At 38.9% G+C, this 21,337-nt stretch overlaps 2 protein-coding genes and 1 long non-coding RNA gene across 4 annotated transcripts in view; 2 read left to right on the forward strand and 1 right to left on the reverse strand.

Moving 5' to 3' along the window:
- Positions 1-8,486, reverse strand: part of serinc4 (serine incorporator 4) — a 21,135-nt gene extending 12,649 nt beyond the window's left edge. Inside the window, exons 1-3 of the mRNA XM_038701386.1 lie at positions 8,367-8,486; positions 1,758-1,925; positions 685-863 (exon numbers count right to left, since the gene is read on the reverse strand). Coding sequence (XP_038557314.1) covers positions 685-863; positions 1,758-1,925; positions 8,367-8,486 — 467 coding nt within the window. The remainder of the gene's footprint in view (positions 1-684; positions 864-1,757; positions 1,926-8,366) is intronic.
- On the forward strand, positions 6,245-16,304 carry LOC119890230. 2 transcript variants are annotated; one of them, XR_005442201.1, is made up of 5 exons: positions 6,245-6,356; positions 6,707-6,797; positions 7,007-7,076; positions 13,914-14,151; positions 16,127-16,304. It is a non-coding gene; the product is annotated as an uncharacterized LOC119890230 (long non-coding RNA). The 2 variants fall into 2 exon arrangements; XR_005442202.1 differs by lacking the exon at positions 7,007-7,076 and having other exon boundaries at positions 6,246-6,356.
- Positions 16,305-17,430: 1,126 nt separating this feature from the next.
- hypk (huntingtin interacting protein K) lies at positions 17,431-21,325 on the forward strand. The gene is made up of 4 exons (XM_038700985.1): positions 17,431-17,628; positions 19,783-19,838; positions 20,060-20,111; positions 21,073-21,325. Exons 1-4 carry the CDS (start codon positions 17,467-17,469, stop codon positions 21,166-21,168), a joined length of 366 nt encoding a protein of 121 aa, XP_038556913.1. The 5' UTR covers positions 17,431-17,466; the 3' UTR covers positions 21,169-21,325.
- Positions 21,326-21,337: the final 12 nt, after the last annotated feature.

The following is a 21,337-nucleotide window of genomic DNA, read 5'->3' on the forward strand; positions in this document are numbered from 1 at the left end:
GTACTGTAATCTACTGCACTGCAATGGAAAGTGTGACAACAAAGAGCTTTAAATAGACCAGCAGGTAGTTGAGCAAAGGGTGGAAACAATGACCGCTTACAGTATTTAAAGATGTGTGTAGTTCTAGAGAGGTGTGGAAACATCTCTCGGTGGAATCAGGTCCTTTCTAAATAATCAGATTCAGGGAAATTACATAATGATCTTTGTAACCTAATCATACATTTAGAGAAAATTTATCTTTATTTTTCCCCGTTTCCCATTACAAGCTTCAAACGTCATTAAGATTGTTATAGGGCAGGAAGATTGAGTGAATGTGTGTCAGGATTAATGTGTGGAAAGTTTCCTCCACTTTTGTGCTTGATTGCGAATTGTGGGAATTCCAAGTTTCCAAAGAGGCTGGAAGGAGGTGATGTATTCAGCCCTTCATGTCTTTCTTTTTGTCCAGGTTGACAGCAGGATCAATAAAAAATTTGATACGATTTAATTTTCTAAAAAATGAACAGTGCATTCATGAACTGTTTTGTCTGAAACAGAATAATGTGTCTAGTGTTGGCTGTCTGAATATGAACTACATCCACAATCTCCACGAGTTTGATGTTCACCAAAATTCGAAGGGCATTAGAAAAAAATACTGTCTTAGTTCAGGAGGAACATGTTCGGCGAGGTAAACTCTGCAGCACTGACCCGTTGTGTATGAGCGCTCTGAAGTCCTGACTGGACTTCACGTCTATGAGGAAGATCGCCATCATCAGGTAGAAACAGGAAGTGCCAAAGCAGACTCTGTAGACCGCTGAGTAGCCCACCAGCATCTCACAGTGGCCTCCGCCATGCGCCTGGTCACACACCATGTTGAAGAAAGGCACCTGAAACACACACACACACACATACATACACACTGTATTTTACCACTGCATCTATGTGTGTGTGTGTGTGTGTCTCTTAATCTGGGGGAAGATTTCAGAAGCTGCTGACGTATTTTGGTAACATTTGATCAAACTGATTTTTTATGAGTTATCCTAATCTTTGTACAGCAATTGTAAGTTGCTTTGGACAAAAGCGTCAGCTAAATGAATAAATGTAATGTAATGTAACATGGCAGAGAGCGGGGTTTGAAAAAAGGTCCTTGGCTGTGGTCGGAGAAGTACTAAGAACTTAAGTAAAGTTGCAGCTGGTAAAGGTGTAGCTAATTTTAACAAATGTATATACTGCCCTGCTGTTTAGTCCATAATAATGCATCATAATTAATTATATTCTGTATTACTAATCTGTAAAGTCACTAATAACTACATCTGTCAAATAAATGTAGTGGAGTAAAAAGTAAAACATTTGCCTCTGAGATGTAGAGGAGTAGAAGCATAAAGTTCCATAACATGGAAAAACATAAATGCATAAATAAATTTTGTAAATAAGCACATCACTTGAGTAAATTTATTCAGCTACTTTCCACACACGAACCGCAGATATCACAAGGACGCCACATTAGTGACCTAATAGGTTTGGGGTCTATAAGGATGGCAGATTTCAACTTTAGGGCCTCATGACCAATTTCATGACCAGTTTCCTGCCTACTCCAGTTGTGTTTGAGTTATCTGTGTCAGGATCTTTGCACCGAATGATTACACAGGTCTCTTGTTCAGTTGCCAGTTGCGCAAGAGGAGATTAATGGTTGTTATGGTTCTATTTCAGTTGATTTTTGTTAAATTTGCGGTCATGTTTGTTTTACCAATTTACAAACATGTATAAGATCCAGAACTCACATTTTCCCTGACGAGCTCGGAGACGGTGCGGGACAGCATGAGGCAGGAGACGGCGCAGCTCATGATGTGGAAGAGGGTGTACATGACCCGCGTGCTGGTGGAGGACTTGACTGGAGGACAGAAGGCACAGCAGAGGGAGCAGGGAGCCGGTCCACAGCAACAGCATAACTGAGGAGGAGGACGAAGGCAGTTCAGCATCCACACAAACACAACACACAGTCTAACAAGCTAAAAGGAAACACATCCTTGACAGAAGAGGGTAAAGGGTGGAGGTCTGATATGTTCTCTGGACTCTATAGGAGGGATTAACGGCATTCTTCCAGATAGATATTCCTTCATTTAGTGTTGTTTTTATGATGGTGGTGGAGAACACTATCTAAATGATGACCCCACAGAGTTCAGCATATGATTCACATCACTGTCATACTCACTAAAACCATTCAGTGAGCACTCCTGTAACCTGTCCTGTTTCTCCACTCATTCATTCGTATGCAATGCCTGTTTAAATCATCGTTACCTTCTGTAAAACTCCACTATTTAGTACTGACTAGACTCCAGGAAGAATAGTTGTTGCCGATGTAACAACTAATGATGATCTAAATGAGCAATAAACAAGAAATTATCTGAATTCGTCTCAACCTTAAGAAATAAACAGGGATCCGCAGTGATCTGCCTGTTTACCTGTGCTCACTCTGCCCATGCACTCATTGTGCATATACTGTATGTGTGTTTTGAGGGAGTGTCTAAAGGGAGTTTTTTTGTTTGGATACTTCCATAGGCAGAAGAAGAGAGAGCTCCAGTACACGTAATTTTATTTTGTGGTAAGGTTTATTTAGATTCAGTGTTTCTGTCCTTATACCTACATCAGGTAAAACTGTCTACTTTCAAAATCTATCTGTCTCTTACTAGTTTCTCCAACGTTGCCTACCCCAGCTTTAATGCAATACTGACATGCCCATCTGTCCACTGGAAGATTTTTTTTGTTCGTTCTAATTGTTCCTGCTGTCCCTACCGACTGCAAAGAAATCCCTTCCCTTCTCTTCCCCTTGATTTTAACCCACGCTCCCTCTCTAAAATGACTTCAGTGAAAGTGATAAAGTCCTTGTCTGAATAAAAATGCATTCTGAAAGATAGCGCAAGATAGTCCTAAAAAATATAAGACGGCTCTCCGTAATGCCACAGTAGCCTGTTACTCATCATTAATGGAGGAAAAAAAGAACAACCCCAGGTTAGTTTTCAGCACTGTGGCCTGACAGGGCTCTATTGAGCCATGTTTTCCAATAGCCCCCAGTAGTAACAACTTCATGAGCTTCTTTCTAATATACACCATTGACCATCACATCCTATTACAGAGACTGGAACATTTAATTGGCATTAAAGGAACCTCTCTAAGATGGTTCAAATCCTGTCTATCAGATCGATCTCAGTTTGTAGATGTTAACGATGAATCCTCCATGCACGCCAAAGTTAGTCACAGAGGTCCATAAGGTTCTGTGTGATTCTATACACCTTGTGCTTTTCAGGCAATATTATTAAGAAACTAAAGATGATACTGTATTTATCAATCAAGGACTATAAACAACCTAGATGCCCTGCAATTTTCTGATGTTCAGCTCAGACAAAACTGGTTATTGTACTTGTTTGTATTGTGCTGGCCTCAAACACCTCTGAGACGCATTATCGAAAGCTATAGTTACTCATGGCCTTGTCCTGGCTTCCAGCACCACCGTGAGGAATGTTGGAGTTATCCTTGATCAAGATTTGCCCTCCCACATAAAACAAACTTCAAGGACCGCCTTTCTTCTCCCACGTAACATTGCCAAAATCTGGCACATCCTGTCTCAAAATTATGCAGAAGCTAGTCCACACATTTGTTACTTCTAGGCTGGAGCACTAGCCCCATCTCTCTCTCTCAACCCAACGTTTTGGTGCAGATGGCAAACCCACCCTGTCTAGGTTCTGCTAGAAGTTTCTACCTGTTGAAAGCGTGTTTTTGGTCCAGCCACTGTTGCCAGGTGCTTGCTCATGGTGGGAATTGTTAGGTCTCTGTAAATAATATTACAAAGAGTACGGTCTACACCTGCTCTATATGAAAAGTGCAACGAAATAACCTCTGTTATGAATTGGCACTAGCCTATTTAAATAAATAAAACTAAATTGAGTCAAGGAATTCAAACTCAAGCTGCCTGAAGACTTTTGGATGTCAGTGTTTCAGACAACTTACAATGTCAGAGTGTTTGGCAGCATGGCATTTGGTAGCAGATAATCTAATGTCATCTGCGGCATCTGGCTGGTTCTGATTCTGATAAATCAGGGCTGTGGACGGCTGGACGTAAGCCCATCACCGCTGATCCTGAACTAAATCTAAGGAGGCAAAACCTGCACTCACATCTGTCTGATGCTTCTGCAAACTCTGCAGATTACAGTCTCGAGGTCTGTCTGCATTATCAGGGCCACAACCTTATGTATGAGAGCGGGAGAGGACAAATGGTTTCAGCGATATTAATGTGATGGTATTTTTTTGCTTTGAATTAGATTTTCAGTATTTGGAAATGAGTCACAGGAAGTACAGCAAAAATCCTTCTTGGACAAATGTGTAGCCTGAGAACAATTGTCTCCATACTGCACTGTATGATTTATGAATTCATGCAGTCAATGCTAACGCAGTAAAACCAGATATGTCACGTGCAAGTCATAATCTGATGGATAATACAGAGAAGATTATCCAACATCGTCCCATTGAAGGAGACTGAATAAAAATAGGGCTTCAATCATGCACAGTAGGATGGCAGGGATGGAAGGGATGATTTGCCCACATTTTGCAATTGACTGCTCACACTGGCAGATGCATCAGATGCTTCAGCATCTTCCTCAAGTCATTTTTGTTAGAAATTGGTCCTCACCCCGCTTCTCAAAAACTTTAGATTCACGCTGTCAAGAGGAGAACACTTGCGTGTTTGGTGACGCTGTGACCTTTCGTCTGTTTTTGACTATCTTTATATTTACTTATGACTAAATAAATATGTCGTTTTAGATTTTGTTTGCTCCTTGTTGCCTTTGCTGTTAGTTGCTTAGGGTTTTTCTGTCAAGCACTTTGTAACTTTGTTAATAAAACTGCTGCACAAAAATAGTTTGATCAGTTATTATCTGCACTCTGACTATTTTGTTTGTAACAGGAAAGAGAAGCCAATTTCTTTGGAAGTTTCTATTGTGACTGCATATATCATCACAACTACCAATTCACCCAGCAAATCAGAAAATGACCTACTTTCTAAGCGAAAAGGCTGCTGCCAATATCACTCACCATGTGGGTGACTTAAAAAAAAGATTAAATACATGAGATTTTGTTCAGATCAGTTGGTGCTTAATTTGTATGCTTCCAACTTAAGACAAATCATTGATTATTCAACCTTTGAGTTTAAAGATGCCATCCTTAATCTTGTTTTTAATCTTGTTTTTTTCTTATATCCCATTTATATCGGTGAATGTGTACTGTAGATGTAGGAGGTCAATGATGTGAATTTCTATTTTGTTAAAGAAAATTTTATTTTCTGCAGACTGAACAAACTGGTTTGAAAAAGGGAAAAAGTACAAAACTGCATTTTTAGAAAAGGTGTAACTTTATTAAGCCATCTTTTTAGGCCTAGACAGCTAGGTGTTGTATGACCGCCTACATGTCTGTCCTCTGGCCTAGTTTATGGTTTAAAATACAGGATTAATAGTCACTGAGTTAAGTTGTTGCTGTACGCGAGTGGGCTTAAATCTGGTATAAACACAGAATATTCACACTGATTAAAAAATAGTTGTTGAGTCCAAATAATACAGTGGAAAATACAGAATATCCAGGCCAAACAGCAGTGTTTTGGGTCTGAACCGTATGGGAACACTTAATGAGCATAGCATCCTTCTTTTTGGGGGGGGGGAGGTGAGACAGCATTGTACAAGTTCATAAAAATGCACAAGACTGCCTTTTCAAATCAGGAATGATACTGTATATAAGTTCCAGAAACTCGGACCAAGACTCACTGCAGTTGTTTGTTTGTAGATGCTTATAGGCTCTCCTGCATATTTCCAGGTATCCAAGAAGCTAATCTGAGAGCTAATCCTGCATGAATCACATACTTAATGCACCAGTGATCTACATTTACCTTTCATCATATACAGCAGTGACTTTGTGTGCAATTTTTTAGTTACTGATTTATGAGACAGTAAATTAATTTGGGTTGAAACAGGAATTCCATTGTAAGTAATAAACGCACATTATTTTATCTTACAAGCAAAGGACATTTTCAGTAAATTAAAGGTGTATTATTTGTGGGATTTACATAATATATATTTTTAAATAAATGTAAATTCTGTTTAATAATTAGTTTTTCTGTTTTCGTTTTGTACTTTAACTACGTGGTTACAGAACAGTTGTAAATTTGCAGAACAGCGGCCACTGTGGCCACAAGTGGTACATCATAGGATAAGGTCACATGGGATTTCCCTCCATTTCCCATGATTCCCATCCCTGAAGACATCATCATTAGGTGACCTGAAACAGTGCTAGAAGAATGGGATCACATGCAGGAAACAATAAATATGTTTGACAGACAGGTATGGTTTGTTTATTTTTTGTTTTACTTTCATGATAAAACTAATGAAAGTTTTGTCCAAGACATTTAAAACATAGTGTAACAGTGGCACAAATACAAGTCCGTCTTTCAGTAGTTACATACATTTGATTTAAAGGATCAGGCTGCTGATATTCTGCATTTTTTTTATTGCCAAGCAAGCGGTAGGGAACATGCTCACGATGTTAGCATTTTTAATATTCTGATGTTAAACAGCTGTAATGTTTACCATGGTCAGCATCTTAGTGTAGCATGTTAGCATGCTTTGAAAATTGGAAAATTATCGTTAAGCAAAAGTTTAGCTGAAGTTGACAGAATGAATTCATTTCGCAGGTTTTTGGTTACAAACCAAGCATTTTTGACCTGATGATGGTGCTAGATAACCATTCAGTGCATCACTAGAGTTATTACAATTCATCCTGAGGTGAGTTTGAACGTCTGAACCAAATTTCATGACATTCCACAGAATAGTTGTTGAGATATTTCACTCAAAACCAAACATGTGAACCTCATGGTTACGCTAGAGGAAAAGTCAGGGGATCACCAAAGTTAGTAGGGTTCATCTTCTGGAGATCATGAATGTCTGAACAAAATTTCATGGCAATTCATCCAACTGTTGTTGAAATATTTCAGTCTGGACCAAAGGGGCAGATGGACCACTGATAGACTGACATTTCCATCCACACCACAGCTAACAAATATTGTGAGTATCTTCTTCCTCTGAGCCACAGAGATCCATTATTGACCAGAAACTTTTAGAAAGGGGGCTGGTGAAACTAAGACTGAAACTAAGAGGTAAAACACTGTGCAGCAATACATTTTCTACAGTGTTATATTTTCTTACTCAGAGCTGAATGCTTTTGGTTCACATCCTGAAATCCCAAATTATATTTTCATGTCCCTTTGTAGCTTTACAGATGCTCCATGTACATATCCATACTGACTATACTTCACTCTTAACGAATTGCATTTGACTAAATACTGCTTTAATCACTCTGCAGCCCAAAATATAGACTTTTTAGAGAAATTTAAGAGAAAAAAGTTTCTAGTGGAGCAACACCTGAAACTAAGGCCCCCAAGAACATCTCTCTGACACACCATCAACAAAAAGAACATTTTAAACCTCAGAAAGGCAGGATTTATAGCTGAATTAGATTGTGCAGATGTTCCTGGTGTTTTGACAAACCCACCAGTGAAAGTTCAAACATGAAAATCAACATGCCTAGAGACAAAATTTATGTGGTCAACACAGGAGTGGAACATCATAACTAAGTACATGTGCTGAAGTACATTTTTGAGCTGCTTTTAGTACCTGGGTCCTTCCCAAGTATTGCTGTACCTCTAAACTTCTACTCCACTGCATTTGTTATTATGAATATATTATATAATTAATATAGTTATTGTTTTTATTATAGTTACTTTGCAGATTCATATTTCACTTACAAAATATGATGACTTATTATAGATTCAACTTTCCAAAAGCATTTTAAAAAATAGATCCACTTTCGACACAGGTACAACATTAAAATAATGTGTCAACCCATTTGACAGATTTCTTACATGTTTACGCATAAGTGATAATAATCCAGTAATGTAAAATGTAATAATATTACACTTTTTTTGTATAAAAAGTAATTTAGGTGTATTTTTCTGATAATACTATTGCATGGATGTGGAGAATTTCTACACCAGTATTACTACTTTTATTTCAAGAACATATCTGAATACTTCTTCCACCACTAAGTATATTTTATATATATATATATATATATATATATATGTATATTATTAAATTAATATTTTGAAAAGAAAAGCCTCGCAATATTTCTGTAGCTTTTGAAACAATTAATTCCCTCAACCAGTATTGTTGTTGATAAATACAAATTAGCTTTTGTCTTACAATCAGTAACTAATCTGACAATGAACAAAACACAAGCGCTTCAAACTCCAGCTGCAGTCACTGCCTCCTGTGCTGCTGCTCATCAGCTCTCACCTGATAGGCCACCATGTTGAGGAAGTAGTTGTAGACACCGCTGTGGTTCATCCCCTGAGTGGCCGACATTGTGCCTCTAAACTGCTTTTCGTCGGCCACCACAACTCTACATTTGGCCATGAAGTTCCAGCACAAACAGGTTTTCTCAGCGTGCCTGCAAAGATGGCATCCTCACATCCTCAGAGAGGCCAGAACATAACTCCCTCTAACAGGCCTGTTAGAAAATGAAAATAAAAAGTAAAACCACAAAGTCCAGCAGGTTGTCCCTTCGTGCTCCTTATGCTGGATTAGCAGTAAATCTAGTCTGACTGGGCTCCCTGCAGCCGAGAGCCTCAGCATGAACGCCGGTTCACTTGCTCTCAGTCCAGCCTCACAGGGGAATAAGTTGTTTTTTTGCCCATATCCTGCGTGCTTGGCTCTGCGGCTGTGTTGGGTGCTGCCAGAAAAGAGGGAGAGGTGGTAGCGAATGCCCGGTGCCCTCCCTCATCCTCCCCCCGTCCTACCCGCTCAGATTAAGCAAAGAGTGTGTGAGGGGAGGAGGGAGTGAGAAGGAGGAGGAAGAGGAGGACAGGGACCATGTGTCAATCCCATCTGTCCCTCCCTTCCCTTCCCCCAGCACCGCACCCACCAGTACAATGGGATCGGGCAATACTTGCGTTTAATCCAGATTTACAAAATTAAAAAATTACCCCGTGTGTGATTTCTAGATGCTGATGCCTGACACCTAAAAGCCTCCCACCTACAAACCCCCCACCCTTAGCCCTTGTCCAAGTCTGAGTCAGTGTGCCACTCACAAAAAGAGGCCAGGTCCATAATCCTAACAAATTATCACGACTGCTTTACGACCCAGAAACACTGAAGTGGGACTGACTGGACGCAGGGCTGTGTGTGATGGTATCAACAAAGACAGGGTGCATTAGTAGATGTGCTTACAGCTTAATACTAAACAGGCCAATGGATTTTATGGGGCACTAATGGAAGGCAGAAAAGCATCAGACACAGCATACAAATTTAGTTGCAACTAATATTTTAGTTTTCAAATTATTTGCATTTCTAATTTCCTATCATCATAAAAGGTATGTTAGTAACATTCACTTTTTCCCATCAAATTTAGAGGTCCACTATTTTAGGGATTAGTTGAAAACATTGGGAACTAATAATGTAATTTATCATTAATATGACTTATTTCTGCAAACACACCTGCTGCTCAGAAATGTTTGTTTTGAACATTTTCTGTGCAAAGCAATACATTTTGAAACTCTTGTCAAGTGTCAATGTCAATATTCCAAACAGATGATATAGGCTTTTATGCAAAAATAACCCTATGCATAACCCTAATGACCCTAAATTGTCCTTAGGTGTGAGCGTGACTGGTTGTGTGTTCAGGGTGTACCCCGCCCTTTGCCCGAACGCGGGGGCGTACGCAGGATAAGTGGTTGACGATGGATGGAAATAAACATAAATATTGCAGTTTCTATATGTCCATAATTGTTGTGATGATCCGCAAGATTCTTCATTTGTTTGATTTGGTGACACCTTAATTGATTAACTGTTTTTCAGTTATTGTCAGCACCATTTGTTGACAGGCAGTAGGAACACTGAGGTTGTTTTCTGTGCGGCACAGCAGCAGTGAAATGAAGCTATGTCTCTGGTAGCTGTTAAAAAGCGCTGAGTGCATGAGGAGAGAGTCAGATTAGATTTGGGTTAGTGTGCAGGGCGGAGCGCCAGGTTAATCCTGTCGTTGTTCAGCCCTCCTCTCAGTCAGGATGACCTTCACCAGCCCAGACAGGACATTAATAGCTGTTACACTCTCTGAGACGCCACAGACGGGCGGCACTGAGCCAGAGGCTGTCCAATCAAACACTGCACTGCATCTCACCTAGCAACACACCTGTTGAATTTAGATTACTCGCTTCCAGTGGTGGAAGTACTTTTACTCAAGTGCCACTTCATGCCACTTTCTGCTTGAGGTTGAGATATGGAGTGTTGGTTGAACAAAAAAAGCATTTTGATGGTGTCACTTCGGGCTCTGGTTAATTGTGACAGCATTTTACACTATTTTCTGAATTTTTACAATCTATACAAAGTCAATTGATTAATGGAGAAATTAATCAGCAGATTATCCTGAGTGAAGATAATCATTAGTTGCGGTCTGACACTAAATAGTTCAAAATGAGCATGAGGAATAAAAACCTAATGATTTTGATTACACTCTAATATATACTTATATATACTTAAGAGACATTTTAAATGCAGAAAATTTTTACAAAAAATTGTTATTTGGGCAACAGAGGATTTTTTCAGTGGGGTATTAGTTGTTTTACTTAAGGATAAAGGATCTGAATACTTCCTCCACCACTGCTCACTTCAGTGAACAACAGGTCCACAACCTTTAACCGAATGCACCAACCGATTTCCAATCAGAAGCAACAAGGGCTTTTTTTTAAAAATCAGATATGAAACAGTTCTCTAAATTGAGCTCTCAAAATAATATTTCTTTATAATTGTGTATGTAGTTTATGGCGCATGGCAAAAGGCCTCATGTCAACTCAGTTTAATTTTATTAAACCCGTCCAAATAGTCAATGCTTTAAAACTTATAAAACTCCAAACTATATTTCACATTAGCCACTTGGGCTAAAATAATTTGTTGATGAGGAAAGAAATGGCTAACGCATGTTTCTTTTAAAGCAAATTGTGATTCATCAATACATACTACCTACATCTGACACATACAGAAGAATTTCAAAATTTTAGATACAATTTTATAAAATATTATTATTATTATTAAAATACATGAAAAACACACAACACACAAGTATTACATAGCATAATATATCACATACTGAATTTCTGCAATGGAAACATTTCTTAAAGCGTCAGTAAAATTTTATTATGAATACTTATACTACTTATACTAATACTAATACTGTGGGGCTTTCTAATCTACAGGCTGACTTTATTAACATTTACATGTGTCTAAAAAATGAATCTTATTATGTATGGCATGTTGTATTTGTATTATTTGGTTTGGTAGGGTAGGGTTTCTGTAAAGAAACTACTCAAAATGACGACACATTCAGAGAAGAGAAAAGCAGTGTAGAATTAACCTCAAAGAGCAAGAAGCAACGTGTAACATAACATACACAGGTCCATTCGTGTGCATTACAGCAAAACATTTTTAATCCATTCCACTTCAACCTTATCAGTACACATTATTATTACTACTATATATTCATAACACTTGTGTCATATACTGTAAAATATTGTACATGTTTTCACATTCCTATTTATATTTTTATATATACTTTTATATACTACTTATAAACTTTCTATTATTATTTATATTCCTGTAATGCCTTTGTGTGCAAAGTGAGCAACTGTAACACAAGAATTTCCCCTCAGGGACCAATAAAGAATATCTGATTCTGATTTACGGCCTAGGAAACAAACCGTAATACTATGAAATCAATGCTATACTGTTGTGCTGTAAGTGTTTTCAGTACAGGTGTAATTAACTTTGTCACATTTGGCTGCTGTCATGTTCGTCTGCAGCGTAACTTCTTTAGTAGGATAAGATGTTTTTAGGCCTTTACATGCACGTAAAAAAAAAAAGAAGTCTGTGCCAAAACTTGTGCTGTAATTCTTGAGAAGAGCCACAGTCTGTCCAGGTTCCCTTTCTAGGAACTGAGTAACTAACAAGTGGTTAAATAAGAGGAAATGTCAGCTTGGTGCAGACTCAGCTAAGAGGCTTGGACTTACAAACCCAGTGAATGGAGACTCTCTGAACCTTCAAGCAAATCAACAGTTGTAGGATTATCAGTCTGAGGAGCTGATGACGGCAGAGAAGTACAAGGCGTGTGCAGAGGAACCACTTCCCCTACCATCCACAACAACAACAACAAACAACAACAGCTAGAAACACACTGTCACATATTATTTCATATTCATTTAATCAGCCGTCACAACCAAACTTTCTTTCACATGTGTGCTATTTAACTTCTGTCAAGGGAAGAATTCTTAGTCATGCTAGCAGCTCATGGGATGGCAGTGTCAGTCTGTCGTTCCACTGCTGTGGCCCAAACTGACACATCTCAACAACTACTGGATTTATTGCCAAGGAATTCTGTGCAGAGATTGATGGACACATGAGGATGCGTCCTACTGACCTTGGTTATCACCTGACTTTTCATCTAGCACCACCATGAAGTTGACAAACCAGAAATGTAGGGATTAAGAAAGTCACCACAAGTTTAAAAACAACCATTATTTCACATAATACCCTTAATCTCACTTTGGATTATTCCCTCCAGGTTGAGCGGGTGTAAACCACTAAATCGCTGTGATAAACATGTGTTGCTCTGAGCGGCCCGGCATTCCTGGGGGCCCCTTTCACTCTCAGATAATTGCTGCTGCCTTGTGGGAGAGGAGGAAGTGCCAAAGAGAACAAACAAAAGCAAATAAGCGGATGCAAATCGCCGCTTGAGTGAAAGCGCTCAATCTATGGTTTCAACAGGCTTGCGCAATTATGGTTGGCTGAAATCCATGCTTGTTTACAAAAAAGGACAAGAAAAATGATCCATTCATTATTCGTTTAGGACTCTTTTTGAGGTGTTTTTGAACAGGAATGTTTTTTAAACATGTTTTTAAGACAGGTAAATAAAAAACTGGGTATTTAAATGACTCACACGTAACTACAAGTAGTAAGAATTGTCCTTTCCATAGAAACACAATGTACCCATTCATAACTGTGGCATGACTGAGTGCACAACCTGCTCATATTCTGAGGAATTCCAGTGATGACAGACTAGTAAAATAGTCCAGAAAGAACAACTGGATGCATGACAGATAAAAGACTGATAGCAATGAATTGGAAGGACACAGATCAGCTGAAAGAGGGACTGTGACTTCAAACATTCATAGAGCTGCATCTAATCTTTCTGAAGTTTATATTGTTGTGTAAGGTCAACTCCCCAAGCAACATAAACACTCCATGTTTCCTTAATTGATTACTCTATTGGATTGATGGCTTCTCAGTAGGATATACATAAGCCCACCATTTTATATGGACAAGAGTGTGAATTGTGGCATTGTGTCCACGCTTCTCTGCGATTCCGGGGCAGTTACCCACCCAAAAACCCCATAATGATGGTGTCTTCTGCTGCCATCAGGCAAACGATACAGGACTCTCAAAACAAGAACAAACAGACTAAAAAACAGTTGCTATTCCACAGTAACCAGTGCATTAAATGCTGCCAAAAATAACTCACAAATGCTGTGTACACTGTCACTTTACTTAAGTTACTAAGGCTTGTGCAATATTGCTGAATGAATGTCTGAGCAGCTCTGTTGTTTTTTATGTGTTTATATATTTTATTACCTTGTCTGCACTTAATTATTATTGTTATTATTATAATTGTCCAAGATGTAAGTGTTACCCTGGTTTAAGAAAAACTCTTTCACATGTTCGTCCAAACATTTTTGTGTGATTGCCCTTGTTACCCCTTGCTTATTTTTTCTTCTTTTTCTTATTCTTTTCCACCCTAAGAGATATCTTTAATGCTTTGATCATCTCACCATGAAACAAATGTCTCACCTGAGCCCGGAAGCAGCGTCCTGACATCTCGTCCCTGAGTCCTGAGGCTACGAGAGCTCCGAAAAGTCAGACAGTCATCAGTCATACAGCAGGATGAAGGGGTTGGTGTGATGACAGCGACGTCTCTCCGGCCCCGGTGCCATTCCTCCAGCTATTCCTGACCACATACATCTCCTGAAGAATGAACCAGGTAAACCAGAGAGCACTGAAGTGGTTTTCAGTCCTGCTCAGGGTTGAAGCCGTGAGCAGGTTTCTCTTTCCTTTAATCTGATTATTGGTAGGTGGATAGATAAAGCTCAAGCACAAGAAAGAGCTAGAAAGTCTGCAGACACAGGAAATCTGTTTCAGTGGTTGAAGGGCTATTTGTACTGAAGTACAAGTAAACCTCTTATAAGAGACAGGAATAGAACGAGGAGGAGCACACTGATTTAGTTAAAAGTCCACTTTTTTCTCATCATCTCTCAGACAATAACAAGACAGTAGATCAATCTGATTAATCAGACATATACACAATATGTGTCTTAAACTTGCTGATTAACATGGGATCAAATCAGAAATTAAGGCCTTGACTTCAGGTGAAAAAAGAAAGTAAGTAATTCTCTCGACTGACAATAAATGAACAATTTTTTTGTAGTTCAGAACAAAGATTATTGTAGGTTTATAGTTTAATAATTGTAATTCTAATGTAATTCTAACTCACAAAATGCACTTTCAACTGGAAATACCTCATGTCCCGCTGTCCTCGATGAATTGGGAGTATTTGGTGGATGTAAAAAGTATGTTGCGTAAAGTTGCTGATAAAGTAAAGTAGTTGCGAGGAAACCTATGAGAAATTTTCCTGTACTTCTGAAAAAACACTTATCCGACTTCTTGTTTTTTTTAAAGTAGGCAATTTTGTATTTGGATTCTTCAGATTTTGTGCATATTACATCAAGTAGTAGTTTACATTAATTTTAATATGGCATGAAAATAAACTTACTGAAGAGTACTGAAATTCACCTAACTTTTTTTTATTGTCAAAGATACACAAGGCTCAATTACCAATCAAAGCCCCAGAGACAGAGCCCCAATTTCACTGTGTGTTAATTGTAAATTGGTTTGTGTTATATTAATTTCCAATTTGTCAGGGAGTTTGCACCATTACAAGCCTAATCTTGTGTCAGTGTCTTGTATACGGGCTCTGTGTCAGAATCTACCTTTAAGATCTTTATTATTTCAGTTTATAATGTGCTCACATGGAGTAGATTCATAAATAAAAATGTTGCATTTAATTAACCAAACGACTACTTGACACACAAAAAACCTGGAGTAAGTTTAGTATTATTCCAGTATTGGAGTACTGGTTAGTTTCTGGGACTCTTGACCGCTGCGTGCTCTTTACTTTGGAGATGAAAGTATACATGCAGAGTGCAACAGCAATCCAGCCATAGAGATCCATTGTCATTTCATGATAATGTTAATCTAATTAATTTATGTAGACTATTTTATCAGTTTGTGCATCTCCAGAGACGTTGGCATCTCTCATTGCATTTTGATACAATGAAGGTAAACACTGTAGATCAACCATACTGTAAGCTTCTACAAGTACAGACTCACTGCTGAATGTACAGTGTAGATCTGATGTATCTGTCAATGTTGGCCTACATTTTGAAGACCTTAACTGTGGTACACTATATCAACTAGTGTAAAGATGAAAAGCTTGAATTACACATACTTATACATCACATAAGCATGAGAACGTGGACATTCAGCAGTGAGGCAGGAGACACACCTGAGTTTGTCAGTTTGTTGTTTTCACTACAAAAACTGAGCTCTCAGAAACAAGGAAAAAAGGGAAATATTACTTAAAATAATTAAGTAATAATTATCTGCCAACGGAACAAGAACATTTCACTTCCTACTTAAGTACAAAAAAACTTGAAACAAGTGAAATTCTCTAACATAAAAGCTGCCTCGTAAGAAGAAATATCTTGCCGGCCAAAAAACAAGTATATTTTGCCTTCAATTAAGATAATTAATCGTACTTAGATTTTAGTTTTTTCAGTGTTGCTGTCACACCACATCCTGTTATACATCTTGCACAATTACAGCCAATACGTGAATTCATGGCATGAAAAATTTGGGTATCTTGGCCAGAGACGTTTCTTTTTTTGCTTTCATAAAAGGTTCACCCGATGTCAGCTGGGATTGGCTCCAGCCCCCCGCGACCCTATATATCTCGTCATGGAGAGATAAGCCGCTGCACGGCATGTACCACAGACAAATAGAAGAAGTGGCTGATATCAAGAAATCCTACCAGTGGCTGGAAAAGGCTGGACTGAAGGACAGCACAGAAGCACTAATCATGGCGGCACAAGAACAGGCACTCAGTACAAGATCAATAGAGGCTGAGGTCTACCAACCCAGGCAGGATGCCCCTGAGACAGTACAGCACATAACAGCAGGGTGTAAGATGCAGGCAGGAAGTGCGTACATGGAACGCCATAACCAGGTAGCTGGCATAGTGTACAGGAACATCTGGCATGAGAATGGGCTGGAAGTCCCAAGGTCAAAATGGAAGACGCCTCCTGAGGTAGTTGAATGACTGAGCTAAGATCCTGCGGAACTTCAAGATCCAGACTGACAAACTGGTGATGGCGAACCAACCAGACATCGTGTTGATCGACAAACAGCAGAAGAAGGCTGCAGTGACAGATGTGGCGATCCCAAGAGACAGCAACATCAAGAAGAAGGAACACGAGAAGCTTGAGAAATACCAAGGGCTGAAAGAGGAGCTAGAAAAGATGTGGAAAGTAAGAGCAACAGTGGTGCCAGTGGTAATCGGAGCACTGGGGGCCGTGACCCCCAAACTATGAGAGTGGCTACAGCAGATTCCAGGTGAAACCTCAGAGGTCTCTGTCCAGAAGACTGCAGTCCTAGGAACCGCTAAGATACTGCGCAGAACCCTCAAACTCCCAGGCCTCCGGTAGAAGACCCGAGCTTGAGGATGACACATACCACCCCGCAAGGAGGGTGAGAGGGGGATTTTTTATATATATCCCAGTTGACATCGGGCAAAAGGCGGGGTTCACCCCGGACAGCTCACAACCACCAATTTAGAGTCACCAATTAACCAAGGCTGCATGTTTTTGGATGGAGGACCCGGAGCACCCAGAGAGAACCCGCGCATACACGGGGAGAACACGCAAACTCCACACAGAAAGGTCGGGGCAACCAGGATTTGAACCTACATTCTTAATGTTCCTTTGTATTTTTTATATCTTGTCAATTTTTTTTTTAACTTTATATTTATATAAGTTCTTCTATATATTTTTTATATTTATATACGACCGTATATATATATATATATATATATATATATATATATATATATATATATATATATATTCATATATATTTTAAATCTACGGATTTCTTCTTAAAATTTTCCTTTCCGGTCCCTCCCAGTTTACTCTCCGAGGTTTAACGGAACATTTCTTTTAGTTCCGGCCTCACTGGAGCAAACATGGCGGCAGAGGGAGATGTCGATTTGGACCTGGAAGCCGACGAAAACTGCACTGGAAAGCCGGCAGAAAAGCCTCGGAAACATGACAGCGGAGCCGCTGATCTGGAGAGAGTCACGGACTATGCGGAGGAGAAGGAAATCTCCAGCTCTGATTTAGAAACGGTGAGAGCTCCGGGCTAACGTTAGCCACATGCGGCCACTGCTGGCTGCACTGTCGGTACATCATCAGTGCTACCAAACTGTGCGAAGGGGTTAGCTTGCAAAAGTTGTGTACTATGTCTTTAGCTAGAGCTTTATTTGAATAACACATGCTAAAAGAAAGTTAACAACATTGGTAATTGTGCAGTAAACTATTAACTACCTGGCTAACTGCCTCATAGCCAACTTAGCTAGCTAAAGCTGTCATGCCCTTTTTTCCCCTTTTGCTTCATTGAACCAACGTTGTAACAAGACAGTGACAAATAAACTAATAATTAACACAAGTAAACAGAGGAAACAAGTTAAACTAGCACAACATTAGTAGAATAACGTCAAACCAACATTACAATTAAAGTATGTCAGATTGGTATTTACAGAAAATCATTCTTGGGATTCTCAACACCACTGTTCTCCAAAATAGTCAAAATAATTTCCTAATGGTGACAAGATGTCAAGTGGGACCAAACATTCGGAGTAGTCTTTCTATTAAATAACACATTATGTGTCGTTTCTACATCTGTATTGCAAAACTGACTTATGTGAAATGTAAGTTGTAGAAATTAATTGGTGCGATGAATTGTATTAATAGTTCATACAAGCTTCTATCAAGCTTTAGGAGGGATACAGAATTAAATGTTACATTTACATTACATTTATTAATTTAGCTGACGCTGTTATCCAAAGTGACTTACAATTGCTATACATGTCAGAGGTCGCACGCCTCTGGAGTAACTAGTGTCTTGCTCAGGGACACAGTGGGGGATTGAACCCGGGTCTCTCACATCAAAAGCAGGCGTCTTATCTATTGCACCAAAATATGTCTTCAGAATTTGAGAACAACCAGGTCCAAAACACTATTAAAGGACAGGATAAGGATGACAATCTTAACTAACAATCTTTTTTTTAATTATTATTGAAAGATCTGTGGCTTAATTCTTTTTTATTGAACAATTAAAATTAAAAGTAGTGAAACATGTCTGTCACAAGTTTTGAGAGCCCACAGTGACATCTTGATTGGTCTAAACCCTCAAGATAGATATTGTAAAGATTTTTTTCCGTGTTTGTTTATTTATACAACTAATAAGGCGTCGATAATCAGAATATTTGCCAATTAATTTTCTGTTAATTAACTAATCAATGAATCAGCGTTTTTCTTCAGCTTTAGATAAAACATACCAGCAGAATAATGTTTGGAAATATTTTCTCTGTAATCAGATCTCATGAGTTCAGAGCTGTTTGTTGCTCTTTCTTTAGTGTTTGACATTGAACCACTAAAAGTAAATTTGTCTTTTTTGAAACTCTGGTTGAATTACTTTTAAGATGCAGATGCTCTACCTGTAATTTGTTGTGGAAAATAAGTATATGATATATCTATCTCACCATATATGTTCAGGAATGTAAAGTCCACTGTCAGGGAGACGTGAATTATTATGTTGCTTTGCAGTATATAAATTAGATGACAAGCGTGTATCAGGGACTGCAGTCGAAAATTAGCCAAGCTAGCTAAACTGGAACATTTGCAGAAATGTCTATTAATGTGCACTCTCCCTGTAGCTTTAAACTATATAAATAAGATAAGTAACTACTTCTTAAAAAGAATACCACATAACATTTTCTTCTAAATGGTAAGTCTCAATATATGTCTCATCCCCAGTTTCTTACTCTGTTAAATCAGCCAAAATTATGGAGAGGAGTTCATTAGTAGATGAAAGTGAAATATGAGCCACTGGGGAAATTCTGTGACACAAGAATTTCCTCTTGGGGATCAATAAAGTATTTCTGATGAGAGATATTGTTTTCAATACTGTGCTATTAATAGTGTCAACAAAGTTAGATTGTGATAGTGGTCAAATATCACATATGTAAGTACAGCAGCTGATTTGTGCTTTATTTTAAAATGAATAGATTGTTATATTTTAAAACCTTTAAAATGGTGGGAAAACTGTGATAAAATGTACTCGAGTACAGGTGAATCCCTTTGTTCATGGGTGAAACAGAGGTTTTAGTTAAATAAAACCTGTTGGACGTTGTCTGTTGTGGTGTTACACTTACTGTGGCTTTCATATTTGAAACTGGGTGAAGATGACATAAATACTAATAACGTTATTTTTCTTTCAGGCAATGTCAGTGATTGGGGACAGAAGGTCGCGAGAACAGAAAGCCAAACAAGAGAGGTAAGATCAGCGTCACCCTCCCAGCTTTTACATGTTGGCAGAACGTGTGTGTGTAACACGAAAAGCAAACCCACAGATGACCAAGAGAAGGAAAGTAGCGTTTGTAATCTGCAGGTTGAGGGATTTATTTTATATTTTACCGTTTTGCTTGCAGTCGGTTGTTTTATGCAGAAAACAGAGAACCTGTTGATTGTTCTCACTTTGTATTGTTTTGCTTCCAGAGAAAAAGAGTTGGCCAAAGTCACCATCAAAAAAGAGGATGTGGAACTAATTGTAAGTAGTTTTTTTAAATCTAAGAATCTGTTTGTGATGTTAAAGGATAATTTCTGAATTTTTAAACCCTGTTTTCACATATTTTGGGGTTGAAATGATTAGTGGGTGCAACAAGTTTTGGAATCTGTGCAGTGGATGGCTTCAGCCAGCAGCCGCAGCCTGTGCCCATCTAAATGACGTCCACAAATACTGCTTTTTCTGCCACAAACGGGCTCAGGATATTTAACCAGGTGTCTGTCAACGTCATGAATCGTCTTCTTCCTCAATCACCTCACCTCTCGTGAGATTTTAGACGGAGCAAAAAAACACTGTCGACGTAATTTTGCCCCGAAGGAATACTTTGCAGCCACTGGCACCTGAATTTATCTTCTACTACTTAGTAGTCATTTTGGCACAAAAATATGTGAAACTGGGACCAGGGTTGGAAAAATACAGAAATTAGCCTGTCGAGCCACACATCTATTTGGTAGATCACATCAGCGAGTGTATGTAGATACTGGAACAGTACACCCATGTGATAATGAAAGATGTCATTCAAAAACTACAAGCATTATTAATCTGCTGCTTTTACAGCCTCCACTTTTTTGGGATGGTTTTCCACCACGTTATAACCTGCTGCAGATATTTGCCAGTTATAGTCACCCGTTCAGTCAAGAGCATAGAACATATGGTTCTGTGCAGGCCAGTCAAGTTTCACATAATACTGGGGAAACCATTTCTTTACGGACCTGACCTTGTGCACCGTTTCCTGAGTCACCATTATGTTTAATCAAGAAATGGTCTGCAGACTGTAGTTTTCCCATTTAACTGTGCATCCCACTTACGGATTACTTGCAATTGTGTCATTTCATGAAGTCTGTAACAAGTTAAAGTTATGCACAACTAGTTTTGTGACTTAGTTGAAGCCTATTTTTCGATTCTTACATTATGATCATATTCTGATGTTCGTGTTCCTGTGCAGATGTCAGAGATGGAGATTTCCAGGGCCGTGGCGGAGCGCAGTCTGAGGGAACACATGGGGAACGTGGTGGAGGCTCTGGTGGCCCTGACCAACTGAACAAACAGCATTTACACACTGGACTGCTTCACTCTGTTTTTGTTACCAGGGCTCATCGAGACAATGGGGCTGAACTGAACTCAGCGGTTAAACTCTTGCGAAGTAATTGTTACCGTAAATCCATCTTTCTTTTTAAAAATAAAAGTTGACCTGCCTCCTTTTTGTTCCT

The sequence above is a fragment of the Micropterus salmoides genome, unplaced genomic scaffold, assembly GCF_014851395.1.
Source record: "Micropterus salmoides isolate LMB-PRFRI ecotype aquatic unplaced genomic scaffold, ASM1485139v1 Ms_hic_scaffold_6, whole genome shotgun sequence".
Classification (NCBI taxonomy): domain Eukaryota; kingdom Metazoa; phylum Chordata; class Actinopteri; order Centrarchiformes; family Centrarchidae; genus Micropterus; species Micropterus salmoides.

What these genes read in the sequence shown, in the direction of transcription:
- hypk (XM_038700985.1), top strand. Translation starts at nt 17,467, where the DNA reads ATGGCGGCAGAGGGAGATGTCGATTTGGACCTGGAAGCCGACGAAAAC. An exon ending in CCAGCTCTGATTTAGAAACG is followed by an intron (nt 17,629 to 19,782) that starts GTGAGAGCTCCG and finishes TTTTTCTTTCAG; the next exon opens with GCAATGTCAGTGATTGGGGA. An exon ending in CAGAAAGCCAAACAAGAGAG is followed by an intron (nt 19,839 to 20,059) that starts GTAAGATCAGCG and finishes TTTTGCTTCCAG; the next exon opens with AGAAAAAGAGTTGGCCAAAG.